Source organism: Paramisgurnus dabryanus, chromosome 6 (assembly GCF_030506205.2).
Source record: "Paramisgurnus dabryanus chromosome 6, PD_genome_1.1, whole genome shotgun sequence".
In the NCBI taxonomy this organism is placed as follows: domain Eukaryota; kingdom Metazoa; phylum Chordata; class Actinopteri; order Cypriniformes; family Cobitidae; genus Paramisgurnus; species Paramisgurnus dabryanus.
In genome coordinates, this window is record NC_133342.1 from 19,075,173 (window position 1) to 19,101,844 (window position 26,672).

At 39.0% G+C, this 26,672-nt stretch overlaps 1 protein-coding gene and 1 long non-coding RNA gene across 12 annotated transcripts in view; one reads left to right on the plus strand and one right to left on the minus strand.

The window, feature by feature from the left end:
* Positions 1-26,672, plus strand: part of egfra (epidermal growth factor receptor a (erythroblastic leukemia viral (v-erb-b) oncogene homolog, avian)) — a 94,578-nt gene that overhangs the window by 13,527 nt on the left and 54,379 nt on the right. For 7 of the 11 annotated variants that reach the window (XM_065269903.2, XM_065269928.2, XM_065269913.2 and 4 more), the window contains 7 exons: positions 971-1,122; positions 1,943-2,129; positions 2,325-2,459; positions 2,569-2,634; positions 4,752-4,870; positions 11,079-11,220; positions 11,762-11,848. In XM_065269903.2, coding sequence (XP_065125975.1) covers positions 971-1,122; positions 1,943-2,129; positions 2,325-2,459; positions 2,569-2,634; positions 4,752-4,870; positions 11,079-11,220; positions 11,762-11,848 — 888 coding nt within the window. Of the gene's footprint in view, positions 1-970; positions 1,123-1,942; positions 2,130-2,324; positions 2,460-2,568; positions 2,635-4,751; positions 4,871-11,078; positions 11,221-11,761; positions 11,849-25,531; positions 25,761-26,672 lie in introns of those variants that run through there. The other 4 variants (XM_065269922.2, XM_065269941.2, XM_065269934.2 and 1 more) reach the window with 4 other exon arrangements.
* On the minus strand, positions 20,422-25,533 carry LOC135750990 (uncharacterized). The gene is made up of 3 exons (XR_010532892.1): positions 25,413-25,533; positions 22,200-22,333; positions 20,422-21,905 (listed from the first exon to the last, which is right to left on the minus strand). It is a non-coding gene; the product is annotated as an uncharacterized lncRNA (long non-coding RNA).

The following is a 26,672-nucleotide window of genomic DNA, read 5'->3' on the forward strand; positions in this document are numbered from 1 at the left end:
TTCCTGTTGGCATCTCAGCATATTTAAACTAAATTTACAATCGCAACAATTATATTTAACCCATAATGGGTACATTTTGGACAGAACACGTGCTGGGTTAAAAATGACCCAGTGTTGGGTTATTGTTATGCAACCATCAACTTTAACACAGTGGTGTGTTCTGTCCAATATTTACCCAACATTGCTTAAAAATAATACCATTAAAACCATTTAGTGCATTATTAATTTTTTATCAAGATTGCTTTATTGCATGTTATTGCAGCATTTCGTCATTTTTAAATGTAAAAAAATATTTAGGCATAATGTTACAAATGCCTTAAAGCAACACTATGTAGTTTCCATGTAAAAATGACTTACAGCTCCCCCATGTGGTTGAAAAGCGCAACAGTGCCTGGTATCAGACACTCTTCTGCAGGAATGGGGAGGGGCGGGGCTGTGTTTCCTACCCTTCACCGCCACTTTCAGAGTGTGCTTGTAGCAGCTAGGAGGCTGCTCAGGTTGCAGCAACAGTACAATTTGTCCAGTTAAAAGTTGAGAAAAATTTTAGAGACATTATTTAAAGGTAAAAAAACTACATAGTGTTGCTTTAAGATTATTTGTGCCATGCCAATTAAGCATACATTTTAAAGAGCACCTATTTCATTGCTAAAAACGACGTTATTTTGTGTATCGTGTGGTTTATGGTTAAAAAACATACCGTAAATTTTTGTAGCTGGAAAATTTGCATATTTTCAAAAAAAGTGAAATGTCCCTTTAAAATTAAAGATTTAAATGTATGGGTTCTTTGTTGAAGTGCGACTGTATGTGTTTGGAAACTATTATACTGCATATATTCCTAGCAGCAGTGGTACTGCCATGATATATGTACATTTATATTTTAGCCTTATCTTTATTGTACTTCTCCTTGAAGGTCTCAGGTTGCAACTGTATTTAATGTAAATCTCATTTTCCTTTTTTTCTGTGATTTTAGTTTGTCAGGGAGCCAATAACAAACTGGCTCTTCTGGGTACAGTGGATGATCACTACCAGATTTTAGTGAAGATGTACAGCAACTGCACAGTGATACTGGAAAACCTGGAGATCACGTACCTGACAGAGAAACATGACTTGTCTTTCCTTAAGGTATGGCTGTTATTCAGCATTACAAAAACTGTCCTTTTTTAATCATTAAATTTGCATTTCAGAAATTTGTTGTACAAAATGTTTTTACTTGTATTTTGTGAACCTGTCTGTGAAATCCATGCTTAAGTGTCATAATTTAAGAGCATCAAAGTTAAATTTTTAGTCATAAATTTCACTTTAATTTCAGTCAGTGACATGGCCTTACTCAATATGAAAGATATTTAAGTACCCTTGAACCGGAAGTCGCGTTCGACTTCCGTGCTGTGACGTATTTCTGAGTGAAACAGAATATCACGTGAGGAAAATAGTGGGCGTGTCTTGTGTTTTGCCACTCTGCTCTGATTTGATATTGAAAAGTAGTCTTTTCATTCAGAAATTGAACTGACATCAGACTGACAGTTGGCGGGGCGGGGCTAATAGATGCTCCCGCCCAAGCTGTAGCTGACATCATCAGAGAATAATCTCCAGAAGTACATTTTCAGATTTTGAATAAAGTTTATGAGGACAGAAGAATTAAAATAAAAAAATGACTTGCACAGATAAATTGTTTATAATAAACACTGCAATATTACATAAAAAACTAAGAATTGTCCGTTTTGATTTAATTGGGATGTTAAGGTTTTATTTTCACAGTATGTTCTTTACATTATCTACAGTAGGATGACTTTATGTGGAAAATGTTAAAGCACAAAAAATGACTTTAGCTGAGTTGTCACAGGCAGGGTCACATTGGTTCCCTGTTAATCTGATATCTGTATCTCTTGAGCGATGTTTTAACATTATATAATGTTTCATTGTATTTGCTGTTTTTCTGATTTAGAGCATTCAAGAAGTTGGTGGCTATGTTCTAATAGCTGTCAACACAGCTCCCAGCATCCCTCTTGAGAACCTTCGTATTATCCGTGGCCACACCCTTTATGAGGAAAAATACGCGCTAGCTGTCCTATTAAATTTCAACCAGAGCACTGGACAAGGCGTGAACCAATTGCCTCTGACTAGCTTAACCGGTATATGATTATATATAATATTTCCCTAACTAATATACCTTGTTACTACATATGCTCAGTAATTATGTATATTTATATATTGAAAGTAATATGTATTATTTTTGGCCTGTTCTCCATGCAAGCTTTTCCATGCATACAGTATTTGTCCATTTAAGAACACACTTTTAATGAAACAAACATTGTGTTTTATTTTAGAAATACTGAAGGGTGGAGTAAAATTTGCCAGTAACAGTCATTTATGTAACGTGGAGACCATCCAGTGGACTGACATTCTCAACATGAAGAGTCTTCCTAAAACTCAACTGCCAGTACCCAGTAATGATAGACGCTGTATGTCCTTTAACAGCCTGTTTTTCACTTGTGCTCATATTCATTAGTGCTTATTAAACCAGTTTACTTAGTAGTAAGTACTAACAGAGTGGCATCTCACTTCTTACAGGTATGAAGTGTGACCCGAGCTGTAATGGTTCCTGTTGGGCTCCAGGCCCTCGATTCTGTCAAACAAGTAGGTGTTTGTAAAGATCTTTCTTATGATGCCAATCTCAGCCCCAACAATAAATTACACATTCAATTAAAATGAAAGTTGTGACTGCTGAGTTAGCTTGCAAAGTTAATGCTATATGCTAGCATTTTGCATGTCCTAGGGTTTTAAATGGACATGTAAAATCGTTTCTGGATTATGTTTACACTTAATAAAGTCACATACCTTCTATGTAGATAACAGAGAACAATTTTACATATTGTATAAATGCATTATTTGGCCCCTTTAAAAGTTATTGAAAGTAAGTGAGTTATTGGATGCTTTTATTTAATTTACAAAACTTAATAGACACTAAACCAGTTTCCATACTTAAAGGCATTCCATGCAGTTTGACGTTTTTGTCAAACAGCGACCCCTAGAGTCACTGGGGAAAATTTGCAACTGTCATAATTTCGCACCCCCACTCTGTATGTACCTGTAAGGATAGTGTTGGGTGTGAATATGCAGAGATGGACTCCGAAGATAATGACCAGGGAATGTTTCACAATTTCATACAAATATTAGGCTACTGCATGTCTACTAAACTACAGATGATGGTAATAGGATAATAAGAAGTTTATGCCAAGTGTAGAGTAGGCATATAATAATAAAGTAGCCTACCGCGTTTGCTGGCTTATTACGTTTTTACAAGATTGCAGCTTAATCACAAGTAAACAGTCTATAGTCTAACGTTATGTCTACTGTATAATTTCATTTGTTATTTAATTGTAAACATTACAAAATCCATTGACAAAGTTAATTGTAATGTATACGTTGCATTATTTCATAACATTGGCCATTATTCGTTGGCCATAAGAAATCGAAATTAGACAAATGACTACGTACACATCACAACACAACACTTGAGTTTAGATGGCAAAAAAAAACATGTAAGAGAAACGAGTGTTTGTTAGCAAGTCTGCTAAATGCTCTTATGATCGTAAGCTAGCTAGACCCATGTTAAAGTTATTTTACTGGTCTAATTATCAACACTGGATGAATGAACAGCAAAAAATACGCAAGCAAGCGCAACCACATACAACATAGACCGCAAACAAATTTACAAATAAGAGATTTACTTACTTGTCCATCAACAAGATCGCCAGATCCGCATCTCTCTTGCATCCAGTGCTGTCTATTAGCTCACGCCAACGAGTAAAAACCTGACCGCGTGGGACTCTTGTCCGGTTCCTAACTCGGTCAGATTCTCTTTTTCGCTTTCTACTCTCTTCCGAACGGGTTTTCTTAGCTGTTTCCCTCATCGAGCATCACGTCTCAAATGCGCGCGTGCAGTTGTTGTTACAGGCTTGTTTGACTTCATGCAGCGCTGCAGGACCGACAGCCGGATGACGTCAAAGTGCCGTCTCGGATCATTCTCGCGGTACTTTTACGTCATCCGACTGCCGGTTCTTGCAGCGCTGCACGAAGTCGAACAAGCCTAACGTGTGTGACGTCGTTGCCGTAAAGCAAGTCGTGATTCTCGCGAGATTTGTCAGGGGCGGTTTTCTCAAGCTTGCATTGCTGGTTTTGCTAGCGGCGTCCTCCCCGAGCTTCAACAGGAGGATGATTCGCCATACTATGACTTCGTTTACCATCGAAATGACTTTGAAGCTGTTATATTAAGGTAAATTAACTGCATAGTGTGTCTTTAAAAAACATGCCATTGTTAAAATTTAAAAAAAAATGTCTTAATATTATCCTGGATTATCCTTACTGTGGGTTCACACCAGCCCATTTGAGGCATCAAATTCGCGTCTACAGCGTCTAGTTTGCTGCTTGAACATTTTAAGTTTACTCGCTTCATTCGCGCGTGAAATTCTAGTCAGAGAGACATTCACGCGGAAATTCGCGTCTGTTACGGCACTCCTAGAGCATGCTCCTGATTGGTTAACGCGGTGCGTTTTTACAAAATTTTTCATGAAATAAAAAATCCTTAACAGTACTTTAGTACATACAGTGCTATAACTGCTAACTAAGCACTACTTAACACACAGAAGAATGCTGTTTTGATGATGATATTGAATATCGTAAAGGCATCTGTTGTTGCTGTACTAATAACAGTCTGCCAGCTGAAGCAAACAATGGTGTCTTTCTATATCTAGTGACTAAAGTGATCTGTGCAGAGCAGTGCTCTGGGAGATGTAAGGGACCTAAACCTGATGACTGCTGTGATGAGCGTTGTGCTGCAGGCTGCACTGGACCCAAACCAACCAACTGTCTGGTAAGAAGCCACACATGTCAAGTATGTCAGGGTTTGTATTGACAAAAATACACTGAGGCAAGGATCCAATAGCAGATGAAACAAACTTTATTAAAGATCAAATAATAGACAGAGAAAAACCACTGGGCAGGCCAGGAAGCAAAAATAGATAACACTGGAGATCAACAACCACCATGCTGGTCAGGAGAATGAAAGTCACTCGCACACACTGGAGATCACACGCACCAAGCTGGACGTAGAAAACCACTGATTCGAATCCGGGAGAGATGAGATGACCAATCGGCAATTAAGGCCGACAGGTTGCAGGGCAATGATAACGATCTGTCACAGTGCTGCTGGACAGCGGGCATAACCAGAACTCTGGACAGCGATCGGCAATGAAGGTTACAGATACAGCAGGGCGGCGGTCACAAACTCAGGGCAAAGAGAGGACAATCGGGACACCGGAGCAGAGAGGAGCGGAGGTGCAGTAGTCCTAGTGAGAGACGAAGCAGAGACAGCAGACAGAGCAAGCAGAGAAAAAATAATAAAAGACAAAAATACTAAATAATCCAAAACGGTGAACACGACATGACAAGACACAGGAACAAAAAACTATGACGAACTCACAAGGAGCAAAATAACAAGGAGAGACTAAATACCAAATGAATTGGGGAGCAAATGATGAACAGGTGAGTGACGCAGGTGAAGGAAATCAGGGATGATGAGATCGCCCCGGTGACATGCGCATGTGAGGAACTGTCAAAACACAAAACGCAGAAAAGGAAAAAAGACAGAGCGGTTGAAAGACCGAGATCGTGACAGTACCCCCCCAATGACCGCCACCAGGCGGTACCGGAGGGGGCTTACCTAGTTGCTGGTGGAGATCTGTGATCAACCCTGGATCCAGGATGTCCCGGGCTGGAACCCAACACCTCTCCTCCGGACCGTAACCCTCCCAATCAACTAAATACTAAAAACCTCTGCCCCGTCGGCGAACATCTAGTAAAGTTCTCACTGAATAGGCTGGAGAGCCGTCCACTAGAAGAGGGGTGGGGGGAGCAAGGGCAGAGGGGACAGGATTAATACGGGAAAAGAACACAGGCTTGACCTTGGACACATGAAAAACAGGGTGAATCCGACCGAGAGCAGGAGGCAATCTGAGCTTAACCGCCACCGGACTGACGACCTTAATGATACTGTATGGACCAAGGAACCGAGGAGTCAATTTGCGAGAATGCTCTCGGAGAGGCAGATCCTTGGAGCAAAGCCATACTTTCTGCCCACAAATATAATGGGGTGTAGGTCAGCAGTGCCGATCGGCCGCGGCTTTGGTTCGTCTGGCTGCCTGAATTAAAGCTGTTCTAGCTCTGGTCCAGGTGCGCTTGCAGCTTTGAACAAAGGCTAGAGCAGGCGGAACCGCCGCATCGGATTCTTGTGATGAGAACAAAGGACACTGAAGCCTCAAAAGAGGACATGTTGGTGGTCAGGGAGAGAGTTATGTGCATATTCAACCCAGGGGAGCTTTTGGCACCAGGAGCTTGGAAATTGAGATGTCAGACAGCGGAGCGCTCGACCAAGATCCTGATTAGCCAGTTCACATTGCCCGTTGGTCTTGCCAAAAACGGGAAATAAATTGAGGACCCGTATCAGATACCACGTCAGTAGGCAGACCATATAAGCGGAAGACGTGTTCAATCAATACCTGGGCCGTTTCTTTGGCAGAGGGCAGCTTGGGTAGAGGAATGAAATGGACCGCCTTGGAAAAACGGTCCACCACCGTCAAAACAACGGTTTTGCCTTTAGAATTAGGTAAGCCGGTAACAAAATCTACGGCTAATTGTGACAGGGGCGGGAGGGAACAGAAAAGGGTTTTAACAGACCAACAGGAGCTTGTTGAGAAGTCTTATTGCGAGCGCATACCTGACAGGCTAATACAAACTGTCTGACATCTGAAGCCATAGAAGGCCACCAAAATCATTGGTGGACGGTAGCCAAAGATCTCCGAACTCCAGGATGACAAACAAACTTGGACTCATGGCCCCACCAGATGACCTCGGAACGGAGCGCAGCGGGAACCCACAACCGACCCCCCTCGGGCACCCATCTGTTCGATTCCCCAGCGGAGGGCACCCACCACCCGCCCCTCGGGGAGGATGGTTTCGGTCCTCTTAGCGCTAGGGCTATCAAACATGCAAGAGAGGGCATTGGGCTTCGTGTTTTTAGAGCCCGGCCGGTACGAGAGGAAAAAGTTAAAACGGTCAAAGAAGAGTGCCCAACGAGCCTGTCGCGAGGTCAATATCCTGGCTGAACAGATGTATTCAAGATTTTTGTGATCAGTCCAGACCAGGAAAGGTTCCGAGGCACTCTCTAACCAGTGACGCCATTCGCCCAAAGCCAGTCTGACGGCCAGCAACTCCCGATTACCTACATCGTAATTGCGATCGGCTGGGCTTAACCGGTGGGAGAAAAAGGCACAAGGATGCACCTTCCCATCCTTAGAGGACCACTGGGACAAAACGGCGCCTACCCCGACATCTGATGCATCAACCTCAACAATAAACTGAGCCGTGGGATCTGGAATAGAAAGCACAGGAGCAGAGATAAACCGGGACTTTAACATATCAAAGACTTCCTGGGCTTCCCTGTTCCAGCAAAAACTCTCCTTAGTGGAAGTGAGTGCTGTAAGAGGTTTAGCAATCTGATCGAAATTTCTAAAGAATCGCTGATAGAAATTAGCGAAACCCAGAAATTGTTTCACCTCCTTACGAGAGTTGGGGGTTGGCCACTCGACAACCGCTTTGATCTTAACAGGATCAGGACTAATCTCCCCTACGGCAATGACAAAACCCAGGAACGAAACCGACTTCCTATGAAACTCGCACTTCTCCGCCTTAACAAAAAGCTGATTCTCAAGTAAACGTCGTAAGACCCTGCTTGAACATGCTGAGTGTGTGCCTGCATAGAAGGGGAAAATATGAGAATGTCATCCAGGTACACAAAGACAAATTTATTTATCATGTCCCTCAACACGTCATTAACCAGAGCCTGGAAGACGGAAAGAGCGTTCGTGAGCCCGAACGGTAAAACGGAATATTCAAAATGTCTGGAAGGGGTATTAAACGCCGTCTTCCACTCATCGCCCTCTCTGATGCGCACCAAGTGATAAGCATTGTGCAGGTCTAATTTGGTGAATAAACATGCTCCCTGCAGAAGTTCAAAGGCAGTAGACATTAAAGGTAAGGGGTATCTATTTTTTACAGTAATGTCATTTAAGCCTCTGTAATCAATGAACGGACGTAAGGAGCCGTCCTTCTTTTTGACAAAAAAGAACCCAGCTCCAGCATGAGAGGTAGAGGGACGAATGAGACGAGCACGCAGGCAATCACTAATATAATGGTCCATAGCCTCTCTTTCGGGACCAGATAGAGAATAAAGTCTACCTTTAGGCGGAGAAGTACCTGGGAGAAGCTCAATAGTACAGTCATAGGACCGATGGGGAGGCAGGGAGGTGGCCCGGGCTTTACTGAAAACCAGAGATAGATCAGCATACTCCACCGGGACCCCGGTCATATCGACCGCCAGAACCTGAGAAACAGAAAGAACAGAACCCGAAAAAGCAGAACCAAGACAAGACACATGACAAGACTGAGACCAAGCTAAGATAACATTACGCTGCCAATCAACTTGAGGATTGTGCTGCACCAATCATGCATGTCCCAAAATGATGGGAGAAAGGGAAGCATGCAGGAGGTACAGCACAATCTCCTCACGATGATTGCCAGATATGTGCAGACTTACGGGTGGAGTGCAATGGGTAACTTGCGCTGTCTAATTTCCCTTCAGAGTCTAGACGGTTAAAGGTACCTCGAGAGGAACGGCAGGAATTCCCCACTCCCGGGCTAAATCTGAATCCAAAAAATTCCCCTCCGCTCCGGAATTGAGAAGAGCTCGAGAGGGGTGCTCCATACCATCAAAAGCTAATAAGACGAGTTGTTGGGTGCTAGAAACAGACGTGACTTCACGAACGGCAGTACCCACCAGGAATCCCGGACTCACCGATGGGCATTGTCTCTTTACTGAACAGTTCCGTGCCTGATGTCCAGGTTTGCCACAATAAAAAAAAACACAGTCCGTTGAACAACCTCCTCTCCCTCTCCTTAGATGTCAGTTTCATCCTTCCTAGCTGCATGGGTTCACTCAGCGCAGGGGAGAGGACAGATGGAGGGTGAAAGGATGGCTCGACTGCCTTGTCCAGGAGACCGCGGTGACGTAATGAGTGGCGATGACAACGGTGCAGTAGACGGTTCTCAACCCGCAGAGCAAGCTCGATCAGAGAATCAAGAGAGCCTGGAATGTTGTGAGTGGCAATCTCGTCTTGAATCTCATCTCTTAATCCTTCTAAAAACTGAGCGTGAAGAGCAGACTCATTCCAACCACACACAGTCGCCAAAGTCTGGAACTGAATAGAATAATCCGTGACTGTGTGACTCTTCTGAACCAGACGGATCAGGTGGGCTGCGGCCGCTTCCCCCTGCGCTGAACGATCGAAGAGCTTTAGCATCTCCAAACGAAAATCATCAAAGGAAAGGCAAAAAGGAGATTGAGCATCCCAGACCGCCATAGCCACCTCCCTCACCCTAACGGTCAGCAGGGTGATGACATACGCCACTCGTGTTTCCTCTGCGGCGTATCTTGGGGGTTGAAGAGAAAAAATCAGTGAGCACTGAGACAAATATGACCGGCAAGCGTTTGGATCTCCGTCATAGGTGGGAGGGTTGGTGACATGGGGCTCAGGGTCAGACGAGCGGTGAGGATTAGAAGCCTCCAGCCGCATGCGTTCGAGCTGGGTGTTGAGATTGGAGACCCGAGCAGCGAGGCGTTCCACCTCCCGTGAGGTAGTAGAGAGCTGTATGTCCTGCTGTCCCAACCAGGCCCGTTGTAGAGCCAGAGCAGAGCGTACCTTGTCTGCATCCACTGGATCCATCAGTGGCGAGTTCGTCTGTCAGGGTTTGTATTGACAAAAATACACTGAGGCAAGGATCCAATAGCAGATGAAATAAACTTTAATAAAGATCAAATAATAGACAGAGAAAAACAACTGGGCAGGCAAGGAAGCAAAAATAGATAACACTGGAGATCAACAACCACCGTGCTAGACAGGAGAATGAAAGTCACTTGCACACACTGGAGATCACACGCACCAAGCTGGACGTAGAAAACCACCGATTTGAATCGGGGAGAGATGAGATGTACAATCATCAATTAAGGCCGACAGGTTGCAGGGCAATGATAACGATCCGTCACAGTGCTGCTGGACAGCGGGCATAACCAGAACTCTGGACAGCGATCGGCAATGAAGGCCGACAGATACATCAGGGCGGCAGTCACAAACTCCCTCAGTGCTGCTGGACAGCGGTCACACACAGGATGAGGCGTAGCTGGGCACCGGCAGGGCAGAGAGAGGACAATTGGGACACCGAAGCAGAGAGGAGCGGAGGTGCAGTAGTCCTAGTGAGAGACGAAGCAGAGACAGCAGACAGAGCAGGCAGAGAAAAAATAATAAAAGACAAAAAGGTAAAAATACTAAATAATCCAAAACGGCGAACACAACATGACAAGACACAGGAACAAAAAACTATGAAGAACTCGCAAGGAGCAAAAGACCAAGGGGAGACTAAATACCAAACGAATTGGGGAGCAAATGAGGAACAGGTGAGTGACGCAGGTGAAGGAAATCAGTGATGATGAGATCGCCCCGGTGACAGACGCGCACGTGAGGAACTGTCAAAACACAAAACACAGAGAAGACAGAGCGGTCGAAAGACCGAGATCATGACAAAGTGATGCTTAGAGAGTTCACCATTGTCATAAGTAAATAAAAGTTTGTCTTAGTGAAATGTGCAAACTTTTTTTTACACAGAAATTGCATATTACAGTTATATGAATGTTTTTGATAAAAATTTTAAAGCTTTTTCAATTTAATTCTAAATTGTACACAACCCTGACCAGCAGTGACACCAGTCAACGTCCCATAATTTTCATGTTTGGGTAAACTATTCCTTTAAATAACACAGACACCACTCAACATATAAGGCATGTCTATAACATTACAGGGAGACATTTACAGTATTGCCGATGAACTGCACAGCTAACCCGAAGGGCAATGAAATCTCTATCGGAGTAGTGCACTCATGAGATATTTGGTTTGTGTGCTTGTGGTTTGCAGGCCTGTAAAGACTTCCAGGATGAAGGGACGTGTAAGGATGCATGTCCACGGCTGATGCTATACGATCCTAATACCCACCAGATCACTCCAAACCCTAATGGGAAATATAGCTTTGGGGCAAGGTGTATCGAGAAATGCCCACGTAAGGCCAACCATAATACCTAAAAAGTCAGACTGCACTGTATTATGTCAAGATTAATAAGTTATGGTTTCCTTTGATGCTAACTACTGTAAGTTCTACATTTCTACTAGAAAACACAAAAAACAACATGCAGTGCATTCAAGCTATAGATTATTATGATCAGTATCAAACCCACAGACTTTACGCAACGCTCGACCAACTGAGCTACAGTACTGTATAGGAACATTACACCTAAAACATATTAAACCTAAAGTTGTTAGGTGTCCCTTCTGGAATTTCTGTATTTTCAAGATTAATGTTTTCAAGTTAGTTGTGGTTTATGACTCTAGATCAGTGGTCACAAATCCTGGTCCTGGAGGGCCGGTGTCTCTGCAGAGTTTAGCACCAACCTTAATCAAACACACCTGAAGCACCTTAATAAGCTGCTTCAGGTGTGTTTGATTAGGATTGTAGCTAAACTCTGCAGAGACACCAGACCTCCAGGAACAGGATTGGTGACCACTGCTCTAGATTTACTGGTGCGTTGGCGTTTCTCTCTCAGACAAATATGTCGTGACTGACCACGGGGCATGTGTGAGGAAATGCAGTGCTGGCACCTTTGAAGTGGATGAGGGCGGAGTTCGGAAATGTAAGAAGTGTGAAGGCCTCTGTCCAAAAGGTAAAGTTAAGAATGTTAAAAACTTAATACTTTTGTTACCAAATTTTTTTTTGAAATAGACAAACAGGTCTCTAACTTACAAAGGTATTTCAGTAGATGAAAACAAAACATTATGACTAAACAAACAATGGCTGTACAGTATCTCAATTCCAAGAACTCAAAGAACAGACTTGTAATGCCAGGAAACCTAGGAAGAACAAACTTGGAAGGACAGGGAATGCATCTTTGTGAGAATTGAGATGTGCTTGTACACAACATCTTCCTGGTGGCATCTCAGCATATTTAAACTAAATTTAAAGGAACAGTATGTAGGATTGTGGCCAAAACTGGTATTGCAATCACAAAACGTGTGGCTAAAACTGGTACTGCAATCACACAGCTGGTGGCCAATATACCAAACGACAACATAAACATCAGTTGAGGGCTGCAACTCCACTTTTTAAATGACAATATCCTGGCCGGACCGCTGTTGTGAGTGATAGAAGTATTTGAAATGAAAATGATTTCTTAATGTCTAGTGACATTTCAGGGCCATTTAATGATTAATTGATATAAATTTCTTACATACTGTTCCTTTAACATCGCAACAATTATTTTTAACCCATAATGGGTCACGATGAACAGTGCATTGGAGACAAATTCAGACAAATTTCAGCATACAGATCTAAAATGACATGAGGGTGAACTCTGTAGTATTCTGAAGTATTCTCTGTACTGTTTTAATTTGCTTCTTTTTTAATTTTTTATTAATTAAACAATTAATTTAAAACAGTGTATCTGACCAGGTATATTTGTGTTGTGTCATGTCTGAATGTATTACAGCAAATCTAAACCACACATGTGATGAGATGTGCACAGCTGAAGGCTGCTGGGGTCCAGGTCCCACTATGTGCTTTAACTGTAAACACCACAATCGTAAAAAACGTTGTGTGATCTCCTGCAACCTGTATGCTAAGTGAGTGAGCCCTTCAGTTCATCCACATTTTAACTAAATTCTACATGCCAAACATCTACTGTATATTTTGAATTTATTTGTCCAATGACATGTTAGGTTGAAATGTTATTATACGTTATTATAAGTTACATTGAGAAACTTGATTTTGATTGGTCGATTGCGACATTCTGTGGTCAATAATTTTTGCGTGATGACTGACACGTGTTGTCGTAGACTTCTAGATTTCTTCAAATTGAAGATGGGCCTATGAATACTCCAAAAATATAAAATGACAGAAATGATTAATCTCGAATCTATAATAATAATGTTTGAGTAAATAAATTTGAGAATTATTAATTCCAGTGACAACTACAATATACTCACGTGTGCCAAAAAGGCCTTCATTTTAAATTTTGTTGCTGATTATGTCAATCGTTTTTGCCGATGTGTATCTTGCTTTTTGCCATTAAAGGCGGGGTGCATGATTACTGAAAGCCAATGTTGATATTTGAAATAACCGAAACAAACACACCCCTACCACAATAGAATCTGGACGTCCTTTTGATAGACCCACCCCACACATACGCAACCCAGGCCACGATGTCGGTTAGTAGGCACGGCCCTTACTGCTGATTGGTTACAAGTGTGTTTTGGTACTCAGCCCGACTCACTTTTCCAAAGTGTTTTTCAAAAATCATGCACCCCGCCTTTAAGTTATTAAGTAACGTAGAACAGTATTAAATAGCTTTCAAATAGCATAGCTGTATCCACAACAACGATCAAAATAATATTTTTGTAAGAGCTAACATCCTTACTGCTCAATGTGAGCTGTGCTTTTATTCCAGTAAAGCCTTTTTCACACAGAGATTACGGAAAATATACGGAAAATGCATTCAGGATTTGTCTGGGATCGTTTCATTTGTGGTTAATTTTTAGTGCCACTGATTTAACGGAATCTGTGTGTGCATTCACACACATACCGTAAAGATCTACGTATATTTTTCCACAGCGTCTTAAGTTTGCTAATTGTCCGTGATATAAACCACGCGTGTGCATTTTGGTTTATGACAAGATCATAAGGAGTATGTGATGCGCTGCTCTGTCATGCTGGTGAATGATCTCAGCTTCAGTCCAGTTTGCCGACATTTCTTGACGTAAATGTTGATCTGCGTTTAAATCCCTTTGTCAAAGAGCTGAACTATAACTTCTGGTTGCAATGACCTGCACGTCCTCACTACAGCACACCCCTTACGGCTTTGTTTTTGCATCTTGTTCAAACTGAATGCTTTCCGTGTATGTTACGGCAATGCTACTAGGTCCGCTTTACAGGAGCGATCCAAGAATATTTACGGCATTTGTGTTCACACAGAACCCTCTCTGCCAATTTTACGAAAAATACGGGGACCGAAGTGCTGTGTGAATGAGGTTTAATTATTTGGTTATGTCAAGGATGATTTAGACTACATTGACTACCATGGTTCTCTGTCTCTCCAGTGAGCCGCGAGAATATGAGGTCAATAAAACATGCATTGAGTGTGATCCTGAGTGTCTGCTCATGAATGAGACGCTGACCTGCACCGGACCTGTAAGTCTCACTGCCAACATCACTGAAATATCTCAGTCCTTTAGTGCCAGCATCATGCTTTGCTAGACACCAAGATGTTTACTGTTAGTAAAAAGCTGATGGATGCACAAAGGTCTCTTAAATGAGTGTGTCATGTCTCATTATTGTCGTAAAATATATACTATTAAAATCACACCACTTTATAAATGTGAGGAAATGTTATTTAATTGTCATCTTTCATCCAGGGACCTGACAGTTGTACAGCGTGTGCAAACTACAAAGACGGACCGCACTGCGTACCGCGCTGCCCGCAAGGCGTACCAGGAGAGAAAGACATACTCATTTGGAAATATGCTGACAAGATGCAAGTGTGCCAGCCCTGTCATGTGAACTGCACCCAAGGGTGAGGGAGATTGTAAATGATGCTTTCATCTTAATGTAATGGAGTTGTCATTTATTGTGTAATGGACTGATGAATTTATGCATTGCTTTACAGATGTACTGGGCCTGATCTGACAGACTGCAAAGATTTCAAAAGGTGAAAAGTGAATTATTCCCATAACGCTTGGGGAATTTTGATATAATAAAAATATTTTAATGCTTATAGACGTGTCTGGACGGAACTTAACTTCTGGTCTCTGTTTGTTAAATGGTCTGGCTAGTGGCTAAACTGAATTAAACTGGACAAATACCTGGTCAAAAATAACAAATGTTTTAGTTTCCTTAAAGGGATAGTTTACTTTAAAAGGAAAATCTGTCATGATTTTCTCATCCTCATGTTGTTGTAAACCTGTATGAATTTTTTCTGATGAACACAAAAGAAAATATTTTGAGAAATGATGGTAAACACACAGCAGATAGTGACCATTGACTTCCATAGTAGGAAAAAAATATTTAGAAGTATTGTGATAAATGATGAAGAAAATATGTTGATAAATGATGGTAAGCACACGGTTGACAGTACCAATTAAATTCCATCATATTTTTTTATTCTTTTATTCATGAGGAAGAGTAAATAATGACAGAATTTTCATTTTAAAGTGAACTATCCCTTTAAGACGAGGGAAGATGGCGATCATGGATCACTGCTATGTTAAGGAGGTTTGGCAGCCGATCTGTAGTTAACATTGTATACATTTATTCTACACAGTAACGTTAGCTTAGTGTCATTTTTTATATGCTTTAGAGATGATTTGAACCAAAGTAATCTACTTGTTGTTTATTTTGCTTGTTATCAGAATTAAACTACTCTAAAAGGACTCTCTTGTTATTGATTCTTTGCGAAAGTTTACCGGAAGTCACATGTGTTTCACGAAAGCCGTGGTGTGTATTACCATAGCCTCTATACTGTAGGTAAAGTAACAAAGAGGCTGTAATTTAATTTAGTTCAGAATATGAAACTTCATGTCTTCATTATAGTGATTAAGTGTAAACTGTTTGTCGTCTTTTTCAATAGGTTTTTTAAAAATATAACAAATATAAATTTATTAAATATTCGGTACATTATTGGGTAAAAATTATATTTATATTTATTAACAATATATTAATTATATTTATTATAAATATTTATATTTTTTACTGCTTTATACATTTAGTTTTCTTATGGTGTTGGTTGTTTAAATTAAACATATATATATAGTGTTGTTTATGAAATAAAGGTAAGATAAAAAATACACTTAATTCAAGATATGTTCTTTGAAAAGGAGACTTACTGTTTTACACAACATTACCTCTTAAAAGGATAGTTCACCCAAAAATTAAAATTCTGTCATCATTTACTCCCTCTCATGTTGTTCTAAACCTGTATGAATTTCTTTGTTCTGATGAACACAAAGGAAGATATTTTGAGAAATGTTTGTAACAAACCATTCATGGACCCCATTTACTTCGATAGTACTCTTTTTTCCTACTATGGAAGTGAATGGGGTCCACGAACGGTTTGTTACAAACATTTCTCAAAATATCTTTCTTTGTGTTCATCAGAACAAAGAAATGTATGCGGGTTTGTAACAACATGAGAGTGAGTAAATGATGACAGAATTTTCATTTTTGGGTGAACTATCCCTTTAAGTAAATGCATCTTCTTTAAATATTAAAGGGACAGTTTACCGAAAAATGAAAATTCTCTTACCTTCATGTTGTTATAAACCTGTATAAAGACACTTACTGTATACAGGTTTGTAACAACATGAGAGTGAGTAAATGATGACAAAATTTTCATTTTTGAGTGAATTATCCCTTTTTAAATATATATTTACTGGAGAAAATACAAAAGACATCTCTAACTAACTTGTCTTACTGTAGCTGGAAAAACATCCGGATCTGTTTAAATGAGAGATGCAGTCCATGCTTTCTCTTAAGTCAGTAATGTGCATCTGTCGGAAGTTCGGGATTGTCCATGATTGCTGCTGGTGTAGTTGGAGGTCTGCTGGCTTTTGTTATCCCGGGTTAAGGAGTTGCTGTTATTCTGCGCAGATGCCATATCAGGAGGAAGAGAATTTTATGCCGACTTTTGCTAGAAAGAGAGGTCATAAGATGTCCTAATGCACGAATAGTCATCTTACAAGTTGCCTACTTAAATGAGCCCAATTATACCCAGACGTAATGGACCACCACAGTGGACTACACAGTGACTGAGCTAACGTTACTATGTAACATTAGTGTACAATGTTAGATCCTTGAATTCTTGCCTGGCTGCCAAACCTCTTTTCACACAGTGATCTATGTACACTGTCCCCTCCCCTAGTCTTTATGAAACCAAAACATTTTTATTTTTTTTAAAGGGATTTGTTCCAGAGGTCTGATAAACAAACATAGACCGGAAGTTAACTTCGGGCCAGGTGCTACGGACATGCATCTGATAAAAACCATCTATAGTTGTTACACATTTTGCACTTTAAGTAGTTTCCCTATGATTATGAGCCAGTGAACCACTTTCTTTTAGTGCTATCTAGCACAATTTTTTCAGAGTCTGTGTATACTGTAAAACAGGGGTCTCCAACCTTTTTGTGAGCAAGGGCTACCACAAGTATAAAACAAAGTGGAGGACTAGGCTACTTTTTTATAGTCTACTGTACTTAAAACTTTTTTGTTATACTTGTAGATTTATCTTGTTGATGTCTTTTATCATTGTTTAAAATGTTAACATACATTAAAAAGCCAAGCTAAGTTGGAGCCGATGGTGTGGTGGATAGTGCTCCAACATGTGGTGCGTTTGCACTTTCGACGACCCGAGTCCATTGCTGGCTCGTGGTCATTTGCTGATCCCATACCCCTCTCTCCTCCCTGTACTTTCCTGTCCTCTCCTTACTCCCTGTTAAATAAAGGCATATAAAAAAAATATGTAATAAATAAATTGAAGCTATTACTACTGTGCTTTGCCGGGACCCACAGGCGCCATGTTGGAGACCACATGCTGTAAAAGAACTGGCAACTGTACTTGATCCCAACTACAGGAATAAACCAACTGTTTAACCAATATATTCATGTTGATTTACTGATGTTTTAACTTAATCTGTTTATTATTTCACAGTTTAATTTATAACAAAGTCTGGGTGTAATCATTTTCCCAGCACTGTACTTTAGATCCAAGGAGAGGTAAAATATGGTTGCAAAAATATAACGATGATTACTTAATGGTTAAACACGTACTGAGAAATTCTGCAGTATTTAGCTCCACCTAAGAAAAATGTTCAAGCTGCACTTTCTTCGAAGATCATACTGATCTGTGATCAGTACACACAGTCTAAATAATATTTAAATATCTTAAATAAAAGTTGTGATCTTACAGAGCTAATTCAGGTTGTATTTTAAGGGGACATTTCACAAGACTTTTTCAAGATGTCTAATAAATATTTGGTGTCTTCTGAGTACATAAAGTTTTAGCTCAAAATACCATACAGATAATTTATTTTAGCATGTTAAAAATTTCAAATTTTAATGACCTATTTTTTCACAAGTTTACAGAGAAGGGTTAAACAAAACTAAGTTATTGCGTTCCATTTTCACATTTTTGATGCACTGGGGACCCAATTATAGCACTTAAACACAAAAAAGCCAGCTTTACACATACAGTCCAGCTTTCGCTTGTTGAGTAACGTAATGTCCATATTTGTGAGGTTGTTTGATATGCTGATGACTCTATCGGCTAATTACGTCTCTGTCCTCGTATGACAGTTAAGCGAGTGGCATTTTGGACGAAACGATCGGAGCGCGGAGAAACATCGGCGTCCGCACATTTTGTCAGAGGTTGGCCGGCAATCCACACTCGATCTTGTTTATCTGATACGCTAAATAGAGAGATTTTTTTTTGCTTTCAAACGTTACCTTGCGAACAGGAAGGTTGCTTTTCTATATTGAGCAGCATCCAGAGCGTAAGCACCGCGCATGCGCTCTGACTCCAGATGCTCTGACGCTTGTTGACTAGTAGGCACCATTCATTCTGCCTCCATTCTTATTTCCGCAGCTGTCAATCTGCCATCAATAAAGGTGTTAAATTGGGTCTAGGTAGGCGGGACACTAAACTAAAGGCTGCTTGGCAGCAATGCGTTAAATCTTATCTGGGTCTCATCAGTGTTTCCAGCACTCAAGCAGACTTCAGTATCATTGTGTTTAACAAGACTACAATACCAAGGTTACATTTATATTGCAGTTATTTCATTTAAACGAGATTTTAAACAAGTCACCGTTTTTGTCATTGTCAGAGTGTTGTAGTTGATCGATGTCTCTGAATTTTTCCCATTTTATTGACCTATTATTGTTATTGTGATAAATTGATTACAAATTGATGAAAATTTATACAAAGAAAGTAAAATTTGTATTTAAAAGTCAGTAAGATCTTACTACATACATTACATTAGCTCTGGGGTTGGACAGTGGACATTTTTATACCCACCACAAGATGGGGGTATATTTATGAAACCAAAACATTGTTTCAGAGGTCTGATAAACAAACAAACATAGACCGGAAGTTAATTTCAGGCCAGGTTCTACGCACGTACGTCCAATAAAACCGTCTATAGTCATGCCACATTTTGCACTTTAAGTTACGAGCCAGTGAACCGGTGCTATCTAGCACAATTTTTAGATATACTGTAAAACAGGGGTCTCCAACCTTTTTGTGAGCAAGGGCCACCACAATGGATAAAACAAACTGGAGGACTAGATTTTTTTAAAGTCTAACCAAAATGTCAATTTTATCTTGTATTACTTCTTGATCTTTTCTATCATTGTTTAAAATGTTAACATACATAAAAAAGCCAAGCTAATATAAAATAAGGAATAAATAAATATAAAAATTGAGGCTATACTAGAATGTACTTTGGCGGACAATTCAGAGACCCATGGGCACCATTTTGGAGACCACTGCTGTAAAAGAACTTGCAACTGTTATCTTAAAGAGCTATTTATACCTGATCCTATCCACAGGAAAAAACAATATATTTATGTTGAATCACTGCTGTTTTAACTTAATCTTCAACCACTGGGGAGTCAGCTGACATTTGCTTAACTTAGCACCCTCTTCTATACGTTACATTATTACTACGCTCGCTAGTACAGTTTAATATTTGCCGCTGTATTCTGCTGTTGTCCATCAATTTTTCTGTGTTTTCTCCTGCATCTATTAATGTAAAGCTGCTTTAAACAATTAACAATTGTGAAAAGTGCTATATAAATAAAGCTGATTTGAATTTATCTGTTTATTTCACTTTATTTCACAGTGTAATTTATAACAAAGTGTGTGTAATCATTTATCCAGCACTGTACTTTAGATCCAAGGAGAGGTAAAATATGTTTCCAAAATATACTGATGATTACTTAATGGTTAAACATTCTGCAGTATTTAGCTCCACCTAAAGGTTTTTGGGTAAAAAGAAAAATGTTCAAGTTGCACTCACTGCACTTACTTTCTTCGAAGATTTACTGATCTGTGATCAGTACACACAGTCTACATATTTAAATGTATTAAATAAAAGTTGTGATCTTACAGAGATAATTCAGGTTCTATTTAAAGGGGACATTTCATAACACTTTTTAAAGATGTCAAATAAATATTTGGTGTCTTCTGAGTACATAAAGTTTTAGCTCAAAATACCATACAGATAATTTATTATAGCGTGTTCAAATTTCCAAATTTCAATGACCTATATTTTCACATGTTTACAGAGAATGGTTTAACAAAACGAAGTTATTGCGTTGTCCATTTTCACATTTTCTAGGTCGATGCATTGGGGACCCAATTATAGCACTTAAACACAAAAAAGTCAGATTTTCATGAAATGTCCCCTTTAAAAAGATTAGCTCCTTCCCATTTAGTTTAAGGTATTTATTGTTTAACCCAGAGAGGTGTCATGGTGACATGCGTGCTATGACAAGTGTGCCTTGGCAACAGTTTAATGTTCCCTTGCACAACACACCCTTCACAGCCGATGAAGAAAGAATACCTCTGTTGAGAAAGAAAATAGGCAGCAAATTCATTTACCATTTCTCCATAGTGGTGAACTTGATATGTATTACCGCAAGAGGTATATCTGGATCCATCTGGATTTTAAATTATCAGCTGAAATGATTAGACTGCTGATACATGAGGGGACTGATCTGACTATTCTACCATTATTCTCCACTTTAGACTTTAAAGTCACTGTCAATTGAGGTTTACAACCCATTTTATTTCCATACTGTGATATACCTTATGAGTGAAACAGGATATTAAACAAAAAAATGTAGGTCGGAACATCAACTGATCTTGTATGGTAAATGAGTCCATTATATAACAGAGCAGAACCAGACCTGAAATAAGTTTGCTAATAATTTTTTTGCTTTTGGTTCTAATCCAAAAGCCAACATTATGACCTCTTTGACAAAGTTGTTACGGAAGAAGATGAGATTTTTGAAAGCAACCTTTTCGTTTTTCTTTCTTTGGATAGACATGCACCAATGAATTTCTTACAATAAGAGCAGGAACAAGCATTAAGAAAGTGAACCAGGTCTATTTTGATTTTTTGTTGACTAATGGACATTGTGTGCATTAATGTCACATATTTCCTGATCTCCATTATTAGCAGGTGCGGTGCATACAGCCTTAAGGGAAACAGCTGGTGTGGAATGCTATAGACATACTGTCCTCCTTAATTAAGTCTAATTATTTATTTTCTCAGTGTTTTTAATGCCTAAAGCACTTTCACTGCTCAGTAAACAAACATGTTTAGATCTGAATCTTCTCAATATAGAGTTACACGGACCCTCCATGCATAACGGTCATTAATAATTAGAGCAAAACAGCTACAGAACACAGCATTTGAATTAGGTGGACTGGCTTTGTGGAGAGAGAAGTACAAAGGTTTGTTGGTGTTGCATTGTGGTTGAGTTATTGTGGGGTCATGGCAGGTGCTAGAATGGTCATTTCTAAACCTTTCAAATCAAATCATATCACTTCTATTCTCACAGCAAAATGAAACACGTGCTATGCTTAGTGAAAGCATTGAGTGTGTGCATCAGACAATGCAAAATACAGGAACATGTGACCCAGCCTGTGAAAAAAAAACAAATAAAGTCTATTTATTTCTGATTTACTTTACCATCCTACATAATGTAAAGAACATTCTGTGAATATGATATCTTTAATATTGACAGAGTAAGGTCATCGTATGTCATAAACTAAAATTAAAGTAAAATCAATAAGTGAAATCCAACTTTAATGCTTTGATGCAAAATATATAAAATGTAAAACCACTGCTAGAAAAAAAAGAGTGTGAAACAATATATTTAATAGCAAGACAAGAAAATATGCAGTGTCTGTATCATCTAATAACCTTCTAGTTGACCTTATTCCAGTCCTGTCCTTTGTCCATCTGCCTGTCCAAGTCTTTTACGTTTGTGATTTGGACGGACTCCTTCATTGGCCAGCTGGATGCCGTCATGCGAGATCAAAGCAGACAAAAATGCTTGAGAGACCCTCCTGCATGGCAGAATCACACATTTGCTCTTCTGCATCAATAAACAACTTAATTGCTTTCTTGTACATTGAGAGAGCTGACAAAAAGTATTTTCAGCTGAAAGGCACAAACCAACCTGAATTTCTTACACATACAACTGAACACTTACTTTAGTCCATGATTAAAAATAAAATGACAGGATCAGGCTGTTAATAATTGGTGTGCACACATATGGCATACTTGAACTCAGTCTTGACCCGTGCTGTCTGTATTTGTTTGTATGTGTGTGGACGGAACAAATAAGTGTGCTTTGCAAATGTATGTAAATTACTGTATGTTTACCAATCTTTAAGTGTTAAAAACCCAGGTATAAACTGTGCATAGGGGTCATGGGGAGGGGCTCAATCATTCTTCACATGAGGGATTAATATACGTAAGCTTTTTAAATCTTTTCAATTTGAAAACAATACACATATGTCTCTGCTTAGAATATCTGTTTAGTGTTTATCTCTCACTAAGGAATGAAACACATCATTATGACTTCAGAGATTTATAAATATTTGCTTTTACTAAATATTTGAGCAGAAATAATACTGAGATTCTTAAATGATTCAGTCTGTTGTTTTTCTATTGGTGGAAGTAGCATTAGAGGCCGGTTTAGGTTTGAACTGCTAGGAATTTAGAAAGTAAAGAGTAAATAGTACATCCTATTTTATTTTGCTATAAATTTGCCATGTTTGTGCCTGGTAAGGTACCTCTTATTCATTTTCACAATATGGAAAAAGTGGGGAGGATTTTCTGCAAAAATTTACAACTTCACAGAAGAAAGCAAAGGATTGGTAAGAAACTAGGGCAAGTAAACAACAACCATTTACATTCTATTAGATGCAGACAGAAATACTGGAATTTTCCATTTAGAGGTTGGTGGCAATCATCATGAGGTCTTGATCCGGCACTCCCCCTCTTCCTGCGGGTTGCTTAGCCAATGTTAATAATACAATTACACACACACATATATATATATATATATTAAAATATAATTTTAATAATAAATGTATTGATGATTTATTATTGTTTCACCCCCAGTCAAAACTTAACTACACTTCTCATATCCTCTGTAAAACCATTTACAGAGGCATTAGCATTAGCTATAATGTAATAACAGTGCATAAAATCTCTAGAGACATATGAGGTCTTTAACTCCTGTCCCTAATCTGTCCAAGAAAGAGACATTATTAGGATTTGTGTTCGTTCTGTAGCCTGTTTCAACCATTTTTCTTCTTGTATTATATGTCTCCCATGCTCTTATTCTTAAAGGGGTCATATATAGCATGAAAATCTGACTTTTTTCATGTTTAAGTGCTATAATTGGGTCCCCAGTGCTTCTATCAACCTAGAAAACATGAAAAATATCAACCCAATAATTTTGATTTTGTAAGCACTTTTTTGCAAGCATCTGAAAATAGGTTGAAAAATTTTTGTGAGGTAGGCAGCGAGGCCAATTGCAATAATATCACCCCTTAATCTGCACTATCCAACCACAGCACTGCCATTTAGTGCAGAGAGAAAGAGAGAGAGAGAGAAAAGATAATTGACAGCACAATTGAGTTTAAATTGCAACAAACCACCATCATTGTGATTAGTGTTTAAAGGACACACCCAAAACGGCACATTTTTGCTCTGACCTACAAACTGGTAGTTTTAACATCATATAATTAATTATCTGTAGGGTATGTTAAGTTAAAACTTCACATAAACAATATGGGGACACCAAACACTTATTTTAAATTTTATAGAAATCTCATAATATGACCACTTTAAAAAGGAATACAACCCTTCTGCTGCCTGATGATGAAAGTCGTTCTCACTTTCACAAACTAAAAACGTATAAAAACTGTTACAGTGTTGCACGTACAATGTTTAGAAATCAGGACACAAGCATTGCACATTTAATTGGACTGTTTGCAATCTCAATTTTAAAAAGGAACATATAAGATGTTGTAAATTAAATGACAACACACTGCATACAATTAATAATTAATAATTCACATGTACAATTTATACCATACTGCATACTAATGGTGTAGGTTTGTACTTAACTTTGAGACTAACTGATTTCCGGTGATGTACAAACATCAATTGCTATTTTACTCTAAGGAGACAAACATGCCAGGCAAACATATGAAGAAGATTTTGATAGCTGATGAAATGTAGGAATTAGATGTACAATAGCAGTTTACTCAAGAAAAAGTGCAGTTAAAGAAGGACACACAGGATTCTTTGTGGGCAGTTGAACTTTAGTGACCTTTGGGAACACAAACTTCCTGGATGCTTTCCATTTCAAACCACTGTCTTGCTACTGTGGCAACCCAGATGAATGTAGCTATGAATGTCTATGGTCAGCTCTCAATGGACGATTGACAACAGAAAAGAAATGTTTACAGGTTAACAGGATTAGGGATCTCAAGATTTATGTAAAGCAACAAAGATTAATCTTGGTTTATTTATGTTTTGTTAATCTTCTCACCAATAATATTTTTTAAAATTTATACCCAGAAAAAAATGCTATTGCTTAGAGGTTTCATTTTTATTCACAGAAAAAAAATTAATAAATTGTCAGGTACCTCAAATGCTTTAGTGGTTTATGTAATAACATCTAACTGACGTTAAACTATCAAAAGTAATTTCAAATGTCAGATCAGGTCTAAAGTTGTAGTATGTTTTACAGCTTTAGAAATAGAGGTGCTTCATGCCATAAAATAAACGTTTTGGTCGTATGATTTCATAGAAAACCTTGAATATTTCAAATTAGATATATTTGAAACTTAGTTTTCTTTGATAAAATTAACTGTAGAATATCTCCTTACATAGATTGAGGATATAGAAAAGTGAAAAAAAAAATATATCCATGGGGTCTTTAGCACAAAATCTGAGAGAAATTATATATATATTTTTAAAGTCATGGCTTATGGGAAAAAAGACATTAAAAAGGTCTCGTTTGTAATTTCCATTTCTTGCATTGTTTTATTATTAATCTGTTTAAAAGCAATGTTATTGATTTCATCTGACACCTGTATGATTTATTTTCCAGAAGTTGATTACCTGTAATACACTGTCCCACCTCACTGAGGACACGATCCTCCCTGCTGCTGACGTCAAGGGTGCCTCGCACTCTCCAGGAATGAGCGCAACGCTGCTGTTTCACTGCTGGGATCTGCGCGCGCGGAGGAGGAGCTGTCAAAGTTTGAAGCCAAAAGTCGAGCGACGTTTTTAAAGAAGACGAGAAAACAGATCTGTGAACATCCCGAAGCCATTTGAAAGAGATCCCGTATAACTATGGAGTGAAGATCGAAAGGTTTACAACACAAGACATGGCTCGGTCAACTGAGATTGGATTCTGCTTTACCTTACTGCTTGCGTGGAGCCTGTGTGCAGCGCCGGATAAGAAAGGTGATATTGTTGTGTAAGGTTAAACCTTTAGCTTCACGGCTGTCTACTGCAGAGTGATCTCGTGTATATGTGATGGGAATGTCGCAGATGTTTTTAGAGAGATGAACCTTAGTCGGCGTGGGAAAAGAGCGGAAGTTTTTGCTCACGGTCCCATTGAGAACGAACATTTGTAATAATGAGTCTTTTATCCAAAGTAAACATTGTTATGATAAGTTCTTTTGAGAAATTAGAGGCTCGGGGTTTTGTTTACATATGCAGTTGTGATAGTCTTGGGTCAGCTCTTCTTATGTTTGAACCTACAACCTTTCACTTAGGCTACTTTATAGGTTCTTTTAAGAGTACTGGGTTTTATTCACGCCCCGTTTTTAATGAGGTTGTGATTTATGTAATTTCATTATTTGGCTGCTTCAGGATTGCATCAACTTAACCGACATTGGAGACAAAGGAGATCATTTACTAGAAATGTTTTTGCACTTGCGTAACGTAAAAAGGTGGAAACATCCAGTAAAATAATTACAAATAAATCAGAATGGTATACATTACTGCCTTAAGTTAACCCATCTACATACAGTAATGATACATTAACTGACATTAAACTAACAATAATGATCAGATCAGGTATAAATACTGTACTCCATCAAGGTAAAACTGTACTTTTACGTAGAGTATTAGTATTTACTAAATTAACTGTGGTAAACTATACTATAGTATATTATAGAAAAAGTACTGTAAAGATATATGATTCTACTCTATGCTAAAATTTGATATTTACTATAGTAAGACAATACTGTAATTACACTAAAATTTTATATTTATTACATAGTATGGAGTTGTTCTGCAATTTAGCCTACTGTAGTAATTACTATTTTTGTATTTAGTATTTTAGTATTTGGTATTTGTCATGTGGGTTCC